This window comes from Theobroma cacao, chromosome 10, assembly GCF_000208745.1.
Source record: "Theobroma cacao cultivar B97-61/B2 chromosome 10, Criollo_cocoa_genome_V2, whole genome shotgun sequence".
In the NCBI taxonomy this organism is placed as follows: domain Eukaryota; kingdom Viridiplantae; phylum Streptophyta; class Magnoliopsida; order Malvales; family Malvaceae; genus Theobroma; species Theobroma cacao.
The window spans coordinates 2,069,103-2,082,465 of NC_030859.1; the positions used below are offsets into that span (position 1 = coordinate 2,069,103).

The 13,363-nt window shown below is 34.9% G+C and overlaps 3 protein-coding genes and 1 non-coding gene across 4 annotated transcripts; 3 read left to right on the forward strand and 1 right to left on the reverse strand.

Moving 5' to 3' along the window:
- On the forward strand, window positions 383-2,205 carry LOC18586094 (glucan endo-1,3-beta-glucosidase). Its single transcript, XM_007009279.2, has 4 exons — window positions 383-823; window positions 929-1,516; window positions 1,611-1,884; window positions 1,978-2,205. The coding sequence occupies exons 1-4, from the start codon at window positions 389-391 to the stop codon at window positions 2,001-2,003; spliced, it is 1,323 nt and encodes a 440-aa protein (XP_007009341.2). The 5' UTR covers window positions 383-388; the 3' UTR covers window positions 2,004-2,205.
- Window positions 6,015-7,126, forward strand: LOC18586095. Its single transcript, XM_007009280.2, has one exon. It carries the CDS (start codon window positions 6,174-6,176, stop codon window positions 6,840-6,842), a length of 669 nt encoding a protein of 222 aa, XP_007009342.1. The 5' UTR covers window positions 6,015-6,173; the 3' UTR covers window positions 6,843-7,126.
- TRNAK-CUU lies at window positions 8,879-8,951 on the reverse strand. The gene has a single exon. It is a non-coding gene; the product is annotated as a tRNA-Lys (tRNA).
- Window positions 9,049-12,872, forward strand: LOC18586096 (dolichyl-phosphate beta-glucosyltransferase). The gene is made up of 10 exons (XM_007009281.2): window positions 9,049-9,213; window positions 9,302-9,350; window positions 9,803-9,909; window positions 10,499-10,544; window positions 10,745-10,879; window positions 11,012-11,101; window positions 11,175-11,306; window positions 11,406-11,489; window positions 11,636-11,700; window positions 12,382-12,872. Exons 1-10 carry the CDS (start codon window positions 9,101-9,103, stop codon window positions 12,566-12,568), a joined length of 1,008 nt encoding a protein of 335 aa, XP_007009343.1. The 5' UTR covers window positions 9,049-9,100; the 3' UTR covers window positions 12,569-12,872.

Genomic DNA, 13,363 nt, shown 5'->3' on the forward strand with positions numbered 1-13,363 from the left:
ATTGGGTTCTTAATTCTGAACTAATTAAAAGTATATATATATATATATATATATAATTGGAATTACAACAAGACAGCAAATCAAATATTCGCTAATGAACAAAATCTAGTATGGGTTTTAACAAAATTGCAAAGCATTCATGATAACCAAGTAATATGGGGATAAAAAGGCGGGAGGAGAAGCTAAATTTGGAACAATTCCAAAATCAGGGAGATCTCTATGATTAAGACTAGCTAAAATCTGAGCTGTTATTCTTTGTTTTAACACTGATTCCATCTGTCAAAATATTGAACATAGAACCTACTTTTTCCTTCTTCTTTCTACTGTATATATATTAACCTCACAATAGAGAAGAATAGTCAAAACGATTGAACATCTTTTTGGAACCATGGGAATCCTCCTCCTCGCCACCTTCCTTCACCTCGTCACCTCCGCCACCGCCCTCGGCGTAAACTATGGCATGATAGCGGACAACCTTCCGTCACCTTACGAAGTTGCCAACTTCATCAAGACCAAAACTATTTTTGACAGCGTAAAGATCTTTGATACGAACCCTGATGTCCTTAGAGCTTTTGCAAACACTGATATTTCGGTCACGGTCACGGTTGCCAATGGACAAATCCCTTCTTTAACCAATGTTCGAGCGGCGAGGAGATGGGTGAATAACCATATTCGCCCTTTTTATCCACAGACGAAGATCAAGTATATTTCTGTTGGCAACGAAATTTTGCTTTTTAACGTTCAGGATCAAATTAACAATCTTGTGCCAGCAATGAAATCTCTTCATCTTGCTTTGGCTAAAGCTGGAATTCGGGGTATTAAGGTTCGATATATGCTTTATTTTGCGTTTGATTCTTACATTTCTTTTATATATTGGTTAATTTTGATGAATTCAAATGCATTCTTCTTCTTCTACATTGTTTATCAGGTCACAACAGCTCATGCTCTTAACATATTCAATGGTGACTCTGTGCCAAGTTTGGCTCGGTTTAGGCAGGATTATGCAAAGAGCTTCTTTGCTCCTTTACTACTATTCCTTCGAAGAACAAAATCACCTTTCATGATCAACCCTTACCCTTACTTCGAGTTGAATGCGATGGGGAACAAATTGGACTATGCTCTTTTCAAGAGAAATCCTGGTTTGTTTGATAAACATAGTGGGAAAACATACACCAATGCCCTTGATGCTCTCTTGGACAAAACACATTCGGCCATGAGTGCCATTGGCTGTGGAGATGTTGACATTGTCATTGGCGAAACCGGTTGGCCTTCCCAGGGTGATGGAGGAAACCTGGTTGCTACTGTTGGGAATGCACTTTCTTACAATGGGAATTTGGTTAGGGAAATCCTTTCAGGAAATGGCACACCTTTGATGCCAAACAGGAGGTTTGAGACTTACATTTTCGCATTGTTTAATGAGAATCAGAAACCAGGTCCCCTCGCTGAGAGGAATTGGGGTTTATTTAGACCAGATTTCACCCCTGTTTACAATGTTGGAGTTTTGCGCAATGGCCAGGTATGACTTTTACTAAAAGTTGGACCTATATCAAATATGATTTCTCTAAGGTTTCATTCATTTGTCTTTCCTCCTTGTATCAAATATGATATAGCCGATGCCAAGACCAGCAATACGGGCACCATCAAGCAAGAAGTTCTGTGTACCGAAACCTGGAGTCACCGATGCTCAACTGCAATCTAACCTAGATTACGCATGTAGCCAAGGTGCTAATTGCAGTCCAATTCAACCTGGTGGGCCTTGCGCTCAACCAGGCACCGTCAGGTCTCGTGCAACATTTGCCATGAATTCTTACTATCGAAACAAAGGCCAAGCTGATAACGCCTGTGATTTTTCTGGCACTGCTCAAATCACCACTGCCGATCCAAGTAAGCAAAAATTTAGTATTGAGACTCAAAAAACAATTACAAATCGAAAACATTGTTTAATTTTCTTTGTTTGAGAATTTATTTGTGGTGCAGGTTATGGCAACTGCCACTACCCTTGAAGAATTGGATGAGGAAAGATTGGTTATTGAGTGAAGGTTGGTTAAGGGGGAATTTCCCTTTTGGAGGAAAAAGCTTGAGAAATTCCCTCATACAAATTACTGTGTAGTGTAGTTCTTTTACTTTCTTTGATGCTTTGTTGTATGCTGCAATTGCAGTATCAAATGTGAACATCAATTTCCAATAATTTAATTTATTTTTGCATGGCTTGGATTGTGGAAAAAATAGATAAGAGTCTTAACAACAGCTTAAAAACAGTTGATGGAATTGTAATTCCAGAGTTCCACTGAAAAACAATTGCAATTTGCAAGAGCAAAAAAATTTATTACATGATGATGATTATGTATCGTTTATTGTTACCAAATAAATTTTAAATTGATTACGAAAAATTTTTTGAAGTTTGAGCTGGGCCTTCGTACATGTAAAGGCCTGTTCTTGTTTACATTTCAACAATAATTTGGGTGGCAGGCCTTCTGGCCTGGTGAAAATTAAGAAGAGTAAAAGACCCAATATCCCCTATTGAACATTGACAAGATTATAGTTTGAAATTTCATAACCAGGATGACCCAATTGTGGTATGAAAAAGATGTAAATTTGCCAGGATTTTTTTTGTCTTAGGCATGATCAAATGATGATCAATGTACAATTTTCGAGGAAAATTTTTTTATTTGATTTCAAATTTAAAGATACATTTATTTAACATCGAGTCAAAATCAGCACTTGTTTTCCGAATGTGATTGCTCTTGACTAAGTTCTCAAATCTCATTTTACAAAACAAAGAACAGGGTTTGTTAAGCATATGGTCTAAAGGTGAACAATACTTGTATGTATAAGCTGGAGGCCAAAGTGAGCCAATCAAGCCATGATGATAGCACTTTTCCTTCTTCAATGGACTCTACCAAATTTCATTGGCGTTTTCTTCTTTTTAGCAACCATTGGTGCATACACAGTTCCTTCAATTTGAAATTTAAATGCTATAAACATATGAAAATGTACTTATAAATCGTTGTTTTGTTCCCCACTTTGACTGTATTAGCAGACAAACAATGCCCAATTCCTAACCTTTTACGCCAAACTACAGCCCCCTTTGGGGAGGACCAAAAACTTCACATCAACCTGTTGGAAAATCAAACTCTGAGGGGCCCTGCAGTTGCAGCCCTGGTGGTGTATCAAAATGCTAAATTGGCCTGCCAGGCTCAGCTCAAAATCCTGAGAGAGAAAGAATCTTGGAACAGCAAACATCTTTCATCTTTATTGTTTTCTTATGTTATTGGAACAGCAAATATCTTTCATCTTTATTGTTTTCTTATGTTATTATACAAGCAGCCATGATCTGTTCTTCCATTATTATTCCAAAAGGCTCCTCACTACAAAAGGACAGAATCAAAGAATATATATTAATTAAGAGAATGAGGATTCGAATATTAATCTTTAGGTAGATGGTCATGTACAAATCAATGAATTAAATGTTCGGATGCAATATATACATATATATATATATGATTTCGTGTTAATTTAAATTTTTGTAAGATAATTGATCACTTGTCTTAACTTTGAGATAAAATCACATTAGAAAAATTGAGTCATTTCATATTAATTTATATTTTATACTCTTTGGTTGTATTATATTGATTTCGATTTTCTGAATTTATGATAATTCGGTAACTATAAGTATCTAATATTTGAATAATCCTTCGAAATTTCAATAATTAAGTATCTAATGTTTCAATAATTCTAAATTACTGAATTGAACTAAATGTTGGAAATTATTAAATAGTAGATAGAGTTACGGAAAAAAATAAAACATTTTAAAGTTAATTATTAAAAAAAAAAACCCATAAAACTATCCATAGTGACTAAATAATAAACATCTTTTTCAAGTAGATTGAATGCATAATTTGGAAATTGGCCCACCGTTCGTTGGATAAGTCCACCTCAAAGCCGCTGCAGCAATAGCCACAACAGTTGTAAAGTTCTAGTTGCCCAAAAGAATGGGGTTTGCATAAAGGAAAGAATTGAAATAGAAGAAAGTCTATGGAGAAAACAAAAGGATGGGGCAATGATAATCATGCAAAACCTAATATATGTTGGAGAACTACAGCCAACCTATTCCCTTCCCTTCTTCAAATTACCTTTAATTTGGTGCAGGTCAAAATTTCTTTTGCAAATGACATGAATAACGACAATGTTACGATATAGTTTATGATTTAAATTTAACTTTTAGACGTGTTTATGTCGATACAATTTTGTAGGATTCTCGTCTGTATGATCTGTTTTGATAATATCTTTGATTCTAGCTGAAATTTTGTATCAGTTTCTGCAACAAATTTGATTGAGGGAGAAACAAAATTGAATAAGGGGGCTCTTTCTTCACATTAATATGATATTTGTCCTTAATCAAATAGTTATGGTACCAATTCAAAGTGTTCTCACAGGTCTTAATGTCTCCCCAAGGGGACTAGTGTCGGTGGTTTTAATGCAAAAGGTACTTAACATTTATATATATCGAGAATCAGAAAGGAGAAAATCTGGGTATGTCCCTGTCAATGGTTAGTCCAAAAACATGATTAGTCACACTGATCATTATTTGGTAGACTTCTCAATCAAGCAGATGCAGACATAATCAAAGCAAAAATTTGCATAATAATCAATCTGATCAGACGAACTTTATTAGCAACTTCTTTGGCTCTTTGCTACCTACTTGCCTATCAATTTCTGGTGTTGGTAATTACAATGAAAGGGAAATGCTTTGGTCTAAAGAATCTATGTGTAAACCCTGAATTTCAAACCATAAATTAAAAGTTTGGAAGAGTATGGTTAATTGATGATGATGATGAATTAATTGGAGGAGACAGGGAACCTGGCAGGATATTTTATTAGGCTCCCCTTGGTGTGGCCCCTCTCTGCAAGAGGTTTTGTTGCTTTTGGTTGGTCTTCTCAAGGCCCTCTGAAAATTTTTCTTTCATATGAATGATTAAAGGCAATGGGGTTGCCTTTGGAAGGAAACAACTTTAATGGGATGACTTACTGGTTGTCAAATGAGGTAAGCCAACCTTATCTCTCCCAATAACAGATAGAATCAAATGTAACCACTTCTTTTCCATTTCCTTTTTTTTTTTTACTTTTCCCCCAAATTTTCTTTCAACAAATTTCATTAACAAACCTAAGAAATGAATATCATCTTTGCTTGGTTGAAGCATTTGCTTTAATCCCATGAAATTATAAAGTTTAATTAGCAAATTTGTTGGAAGTAGTTTAGCAAATGGATGTAATTCTTACGATTATGCATGCAAATTCTCATGCATGGTTTTATTTTGCTAATTCTAATTAAATCACCCTAATGTGGTCCCAAATCCTCAATTGGTGAGCTTATGAAGAATATTAAGGGGGTTAATTATTTCATTGATTGGGCCTCTCTCAAGATTTTCAAGGAGCACATGTTATGTTCCTCAAACTTGAAGAATTAAATTAACCACAAGGTTAATTTACAAACTCGAAATCGAGATCTTAATTTTGAATCTCAATTTTTTTTAATTAAAAAAATACTTGAAACTTAATTATCAAGGTAAGTTATTGATATATAATCATAGATGTACTCTTAATGAATTGATTATATGTCATATGTACATGCAAAGAATATCATGTGAATTGGTATAAGGGCATCATTTATGAAGGTGCTCTCCTACATAGAAAGATGATGAAAAATAAGTGGCAGCATCATGAGCTAGTACATCAAATATATGGGGGTACTCAATAACTCCAACCTACTCCATCTCAAAAACCCACTTTAAGTAATAGATTGACATGAATTCACAGATTATAAAAATGACAAAATAAATTAAAAAATTATTAAAAATTATGCTAAGTTGTTAACAGTTTCATCACTCCCTTAAAATATTATAAAGAATGCCATACATAACAAACATTGAAAATGATAACATATTATTATATTTAATAAAAAAAAAGATGATCTAATTTATGCAAAGTAGTATAGCCCTCTTTTTGACTCCAAATCTCTTCAACAAAAGCAAACTAGGGACAAAGAAGCCAACAAACAACTGCACACCACCAAAAGCTCTAGATTGGTTTTGTTATCACAGTTATACACACACATACAGAAGCAAAGCCTTCCTTCACCACCAACATTACCAAAAAGGAAACTTACAAGCACAATGGAAGAGAAGGAAAAGAATAAGAAGAACAAGAAGCAAAAGCATCAACACCCCAATGACCAGACCACCAAGCCAGCATCAGATTTTTCTTTCAAGCCAAGCTCTGAAGTGAAAGGTCTCAGGTTTGGTGGGCAGTTCATTGTAAAGTCATTCACAATCAGGAGAGCAAGGCCTCTTGAGCTCCTGAAGCTGCTTGATTTCCCACCAATAAGCAAATCCAACAGCAACAAGCTCCCTTTCCCTTCAACAACAGCTTTCTTGCCTACAAACTTCACAATCTTAGCTCACCATGCTTGGCACACACTGACTCTTGGCCTTGGCACTAAGAAATCCAAAGTTCTTTTATTTGTTTTTGAATCAGAGGCCATGAAGCTGGCCGTGGATAGGATATGGCCACCAGAAATTCCTCTGGGAGAAGTGAACAAGAAGCTGATAAGGGGGCTAACTGGGTGTGAAATGGCTAGGTTCAAGTTCAGAAAAGGGTGCATCACTTTCTATGTTTATGCAGTGAGGAAGGTAGGGAACATGGGATTTTCATGTGCTGATGATCTCAGAACAATTTTGCAGTCCGTGGTTGCACTCAAGGATTTCTTGGACCACACTGCTATGCTTGCCATGCCTAACCAGAGAAGCATTAGCTACTGCCCTCCAGTTGCAATGGCACACTAGAATTTTTTTCTTTTTCTTTTTAATTATAAAATTTTCCTCATCATCCTTCTCAAATCATGATCATATTCTTCTTCTCTTTTTGGTTTTGAAATATTTTTCTTTTATGATGGGTGGGGGGGAATTGGTTTATTTGTTGAAGACCTTGTTCATGTTCTAAATTTCCTAAATCTTCTTTTCTTTTTCCCTGAACAAATTTGTAGTATGAATAAATTTGAGTTCTTCTCTTCACAGTTTAATCAGAAAGTCTCTGTAAATATTGATGCCTACTTGAAGCAGCAGCAGCATATCTTTCTGGGCAATCTGACTGTAAGGTAATTAAGTGTATTAAGGCTATACTGTCATAATTCTTATTTCTTCCAGTTTACTCTATACCTAAAGCATATTTTAAGCAACCATAAATAGATAGTGGACAACATTTAATTAATATTATTAATTATTTGCTACTTTTATTATATTGTTTTGATTTCTCAAAGCTTCAAGTTCCAAATATTAATTGTATTTACCCCCATTTACAATGGTGCTCTTCTTGTGAATGGTGCCTGAGATTTAACCCGTGAACACCAAGCGGTGGCCTCTGCCACTCAGCCCTTTCAGCCTGCAAATTGGTTTGCAGGACTCAGGTCTGGGTGTACTATTTTTTTAATGCTTAGTGCTGCTACAATGATATTAAAATCTTCTTGATAGGTTAAAAGGTTTCTTTTTCTAGAAAAATGAAAGGGAAAATATTATATAAAATTTGGTAAATTTAATTCATGGATGTAAACATAGTCTAATGGTGCACTCTATGTAAGCTTTAATGATAACAAAATGATGACAAATAGGTGAAGATGATGAGAAAATGGGGGAAAACTATAGCTGTATGGAATGAAATGATGAAAGCAGAAATGGGGTAGGGTGAAGGACCAACCTCTCCACCCAAGCCATGGCTTTATGGTCTAAGAAAGTGAAAGAAAAGAAAAAGCCTTTCTTTCTCTTTTTTTCTTCTCATTTGCTCTTGTGGGATTAATCATGGCATGAGAAGGACCCATATGGCCATATTACCACATCCCAGCTGCCTTTTTGTTCGCATGAATAATGTACAAATCTCTCCTTCCTGTTGCAGCTGAAAACCTTGCATTGCTGTACTCAGATTTAGCAGTGTTTGCCTATTTGGGTGATTCATAAATAGAATCATGGGGTGTCACATGCTAAAGTACCCACCAATCCTCTTTTTCTAATGGTTTATTTAAAGCAAGTACTACTTAGGAAAAAAACATAGTGGGTTTCCCACAATCCGGTATCAGAATTTATCAGACTTCTGATATGTTAAAAGAGAACAAAACCCTGATATCTATGAACTTGCTTCATTTATCAATCTAAAAAAAGTAAGGATTGGCAAGAGATATTAGCATTTTGAAAGCAAATTTGTGATCACAGAAACAGTAAATAGGGGTTTGGTATTTGGGGATTCGACAGGGGGGCAGAGCTTGCCCTCAAGGCCAAGAGTGTACTTGGTAATGAGCTGACAGCATAGAGATGCTTGCTTTATTTATTTTTTTCCCATGGAATCTTTCAAGCAGAGTTATGATCTACTGGCAGCAATGAGTTGGCTGCATTACCATTCATATGGACAATTAATCACCAGAAAGCTTGGCACTTAATTCAATTAAGGGCCTTTTTATGTGCACAACTTCTCCATCATAATGCAACATGGAAACATTGAAAATCATATGTTCTAATCTTAGATCAACCAAAAAGGAGAAATGACCTACATGAAAATATGTCCTTATTTACTCGGTCGATTTTAATGTTAATTAATGGTCACTGTAAACTCGGGACAAGTGATATCATGTCGAGATTTCGTGATAATTTTATATACTCAAATTTATAAGATTATTACTTTAAAAAAAAAAAGAAAATCAAAGAGAAAGAATTTAAGAGAAGAAAAATAGGCCCACAGTGTGGGCTTTACTGAACAGTCTGAACTTGGGAAACTCGGCTAAACTTACACTTCGCAACTTAAGACTGAAAAGGGCTAAAAGAACAACAAACAATTTCGCCCACCGTGGGGCTCGAACCCACGACCACAAGGTTAAGAGCCTTGCGCTCTACCGACTGAGCTAGACGGGCTATGTTGATAAATAAGTGATCTAAACGTCATTTCATTGTATTACTACAGAAAACAAAAATTGAGTCCTCATCGAAGGTGAACACTAGTATTAAATCTTGACTACTACAAGCAGCAGCCAAAAGCTTGGAGAAAGAAAAAACAAGCGAAAATGGGGTTTCTATTGATGACTGTGGAGTATTTGGCTGCTTTAATCTTGATCGTTGTTTTTGGATTAGTTTCTATAATCGTTTTTGAAGCTTACAGAAGACGTCACAACAACGCGTACTGACCCTATTTCCTCTTTTTTCCGTTTTCATTTTGATGTGGTTATTTGATTTTTTTTTAAAAAAATTTAATTCTTTTAATGTAGTCATGTTGAAGCCCCGGCGATCTTTGAGGATCCGAAATCATTGAAACAGGTAATCGCATTTCTTTTTTCTTTTTTGGTTTTTGGGATTTTTCTTTATAATCGCTTGTTTGGTTGCCAAGAAAATGAGTCAAATTTCGTTTTTTTTTCCTGTGATTTTGGTTAGAAAATTAATGGAAAAGTCAAAATTTCAAGAAGCTAGATAACTAAATAGTTATTACTAACTAAGTTCATTAGAATTGGAACTTGTTTTTATTATCCCTTTAATTTGAAGCAAATTAGTGAATCGAAATAATACAAGGGCCAGGAATTAATGGTTTCTAGTTTAAGAAGTCAACTTTATTATGTGCGAATTATTGATGTAAATTAGAACTTCTGATACCATTTTGTATTTGGTTCCTTTAAAATGTTTTTTTTTCTATACTAATTTATTTATTTATGGGATAATGATATTGGAAGAGGGTACGGGTGCTAAGAATTCACTGGATGCATGTTCTTGTCCAGGTCCCTTGTCCTATCGTTTTTGATCCAGCGGAGAAATACTTGTCGTTGATATTTCCTGCTTTCAATGAAGAGCACAGGCTTCCTGGAGCACTTGATGAAACCATGAAGTAAGTTAATGTTTCTCTGTTAAACCCCTTAATGTCTGCACATATGTGTTTTAGTTGAAGGTATAAATATAGGCTTTATGTCTCTTAGTGTAGGATGTATATTTTCAATAGTTGGTAATATAGTAAAATGCTAACATATCAATCTGAGTTCCTCAACAAACAAAAAAGGACTAGAAAGGTGGACGCCGAGATGCTAGTTTATTCATTTGATTGATTTTAGTTTCTCATATGGTAAATTTGCTTTCGTAAAATGACATTGGTACTGATGATGGGCCATCATTGCTATTCATTATGTCATAGCCTACTAAAATTATTGGCTATTGTTAATGCTTGATCTCAAACTGGTTAGAGCAAGGTTTCTTAAGTAATAGATGGAGCTTTTACAGCATGATGCAGTTTTCATTCAGAAGTGATACTTTAACTTCCCATTCTCCACCTGCAACTGGGTTAATCCTTGTCTCGTTTACTTCAGGATGTAAAATATGGTTTCTTAGATATGCTTCATTGAAATCATTTTAAACTATATCCATGGTTGTCCTTGAAAAGATTACAATGTTGTATAATGTGATGTTATGTTGTTACTTTGCAGTTATCTTCAACAACGGGTAGCAAAGGATAAGTCATTTTCTTATGAGGTACCATTTTTTTCATTCTATTAACTGGATTTCTAAATTCGTTTTGTGAAGTCTTTTTATTCAGAAGTCTATAATGAAATTCAGATTTAGATAGGTTAAGTGTGTTTGGGGCTCACTAACCATTTTGTTAAGAAGAAGTGTGCCATTTAAATGTGCTTTGCATGTCTGCATCTCTCTTATGTGGATGAGTTGCTGAGCAGGTGTTGATCATTGATGATGGAAGTAAGGATGGAACAAAGAGAGTAGCTTTTGACTTTGTAAAGAAGTATGGTGTGGACAATGTAAGGGTTATCCTTCTTGGTAAAAACCATGGCAAAGGAGAAGCTATAAGAAAAGTGAGTCTAACCACCATTTATTTTGACATTCACAAACATTTTTTGATGCTACTGAAAGTATTATGCTATCGTACTCCTGCATGACAACAATTGATTGAAGCTCTTTACCTCTGTGAAAGCATTGTAAAACAGGGAATGCTTCATTCACGTGGTGAATTACTTCTAATGCTAGATGCTGATGGGGCTACCAAGGTTACTGACCTGGAAAAACTTGAAAATCAGGTTTGTAAAAGATTGACTAGCCATGTTGAGGATATTCTATGTGTTACAGATTATCTGATGTTTTACACTTCAGATCCATGTGGTTGCCAGAAAAGATACTCATTGTGAGGATTCAGCAGCCAGTGATACAAATTTTAGAATATCTGATGTCCCAATAGTTGCATTTGGTTCGCGGGCTCATCTTGAGGAGAAAGCTCTTGCTACAGTTATGTTTACTAATGATGCGTGCTGTTTGGCCATATTTTGATTTTCTTGTCTTAGTTGCACATTTCTTGTAGTTGAATTTTTTCAATCTATGTTTCAGAGGAAGTGGTACCGCAATTTTTTGATGAAGGGTTTCCATCTTGTGGTTCTCTTGGCTGCTGGTCCCGGAATTCGTGATACACAGGTGTGTTTCTTAATTGTTTAGATTTCTACTTTTTTGGCCTAAAGTCTATGAACCAGTATGCATGTTCTATATTATTAACGTAATTGAAATGTATACTGAATTCTCTAATAGCATTTTCCTGATTTGTATTTCTTCTTACAATGCAGTGTGGTTTTAAGATGTTTACAAGATCTGCAGCAAGGAAGCTTTTTACTAACATCCGTTTGAAAAGGTGATTCTGACCTTGGTGACACTACTGATGACCCCATCCTTAACTATTACTACTTGCATATCCTGTCATCAGGAATTCAAAACAAATATATATTACATGTATAGATTAGTATAATGTCATCAGGTACATGCTCTTTTTTCTCATTGAATAGTCTATGGTATTTTTCTGCTGCTTCCCATTTACGAATATAAGTGTCTAAGAAATTGAGATAAACAATAGAAAGGGGTGGATGGAGGTGAAGGCTTATGTAAAATTCAGTTTTATTTAGTTGTTGAGAATGGAAAGAAATAATAAAGAGTGGAATTAAAGTAATTTTTTCAGTAATAGATATTTCTATTCATGTTAGTGTCATCCTTCCATACCTCCCCAGTTTTTAAAAACTTTTTTAACCAATTTTGGATAGAAATTGCCAATTTTTCACTTATAATTCATTACGTTTCTTTTATTTTCTTTTTCTATCAAAACCAGACAAAATTTAACAATTTCTCTTCATTTTGCATCTCTTCTCTTTAACTTCCCTCATTTTAAAAACACTTCCGATATTGTCTGTTTTAAATGAACTTTTTTCAAGGTCTAGCACTTAGGTTGTAGCATGCGAAGATTTCCTACTCAATTGTTCACTGCTCTGCTCAATCTTTTTCGAAATTTTCTGTGACGTAGCATCATGGATTATATGTGCAGGTGGTGTTTTGATGTTGAACTAGTTTTCCTTTGCAAATGGTTCAGCATCCCAATGCTCGAGATATCCGTAAACTGGTCTGAAATTCCTGGATCGAAGGTAAATCCATTGAGCATACCCAACATGCTTTGGGAGCTAGCCCTCATGTCTGTAGGATACAGAACTCGAATGTGGAAAATTAACTCTTGATGTCATGATCTTCCCGGCTCTTGGCTCCATTGAGTGATGACAAACAAAGAGAAGCAGCTATGCAGATGATTTGATAACCTTAGGTTTAATACACTCTTTAGGAAAAACTTTTAACAGTTAGCTGAAAATCAGTTTTTCCGAGCTTTTTCCTTATGCAAGGAACGGCCAGAACATGCAGTTATTCAGTTGTAATCACATTTTGACAATTAAATTACGAATTTATTTCCTGGATAAGTGCTTGAAGGTGATTGTTGGAGCAGTTTAACCTTTTGATTAGGGTAATTTACCTTAAGCATTCTTCTGATTGTGTCTAACTCGTTAAGTAACTAAACAGCATATGCAAGACCCTGAATTACCTTGGAGGTTAAAGCCCTAATTTATGCATGGATCCTAGCTTTCAATCAGATGTTGATACTTGCCATGTCTCTTTAATTTCCATGCAAGTTGAGTAACTGTTAACTTGGTGTTATGTTCTTAACTTTTATATCTTATGGAAGAAATGCTTGCTGCATATATTTGAACCTCAAAACTTTAATCGCAGAATAAGATACTAGTAAATTTATGAATTCTAAATGAATATCGATGGCATTGCATTTGTTGATAAAAGAGTTGATGCACCCAACTTAGGTACTCAGTGTTAGGTTGTTGAAACAAATTTAATTAAAATTCATTTAATTAAACATGTCAATTATGCAATTAGTTTCTCTTATCTGTCAAAAAAGTGAATTTAATCTATGTATAATAATTTATAAACAAAAAAAATCTGTGTAATAATTTATAAAAAAACAAATTAGG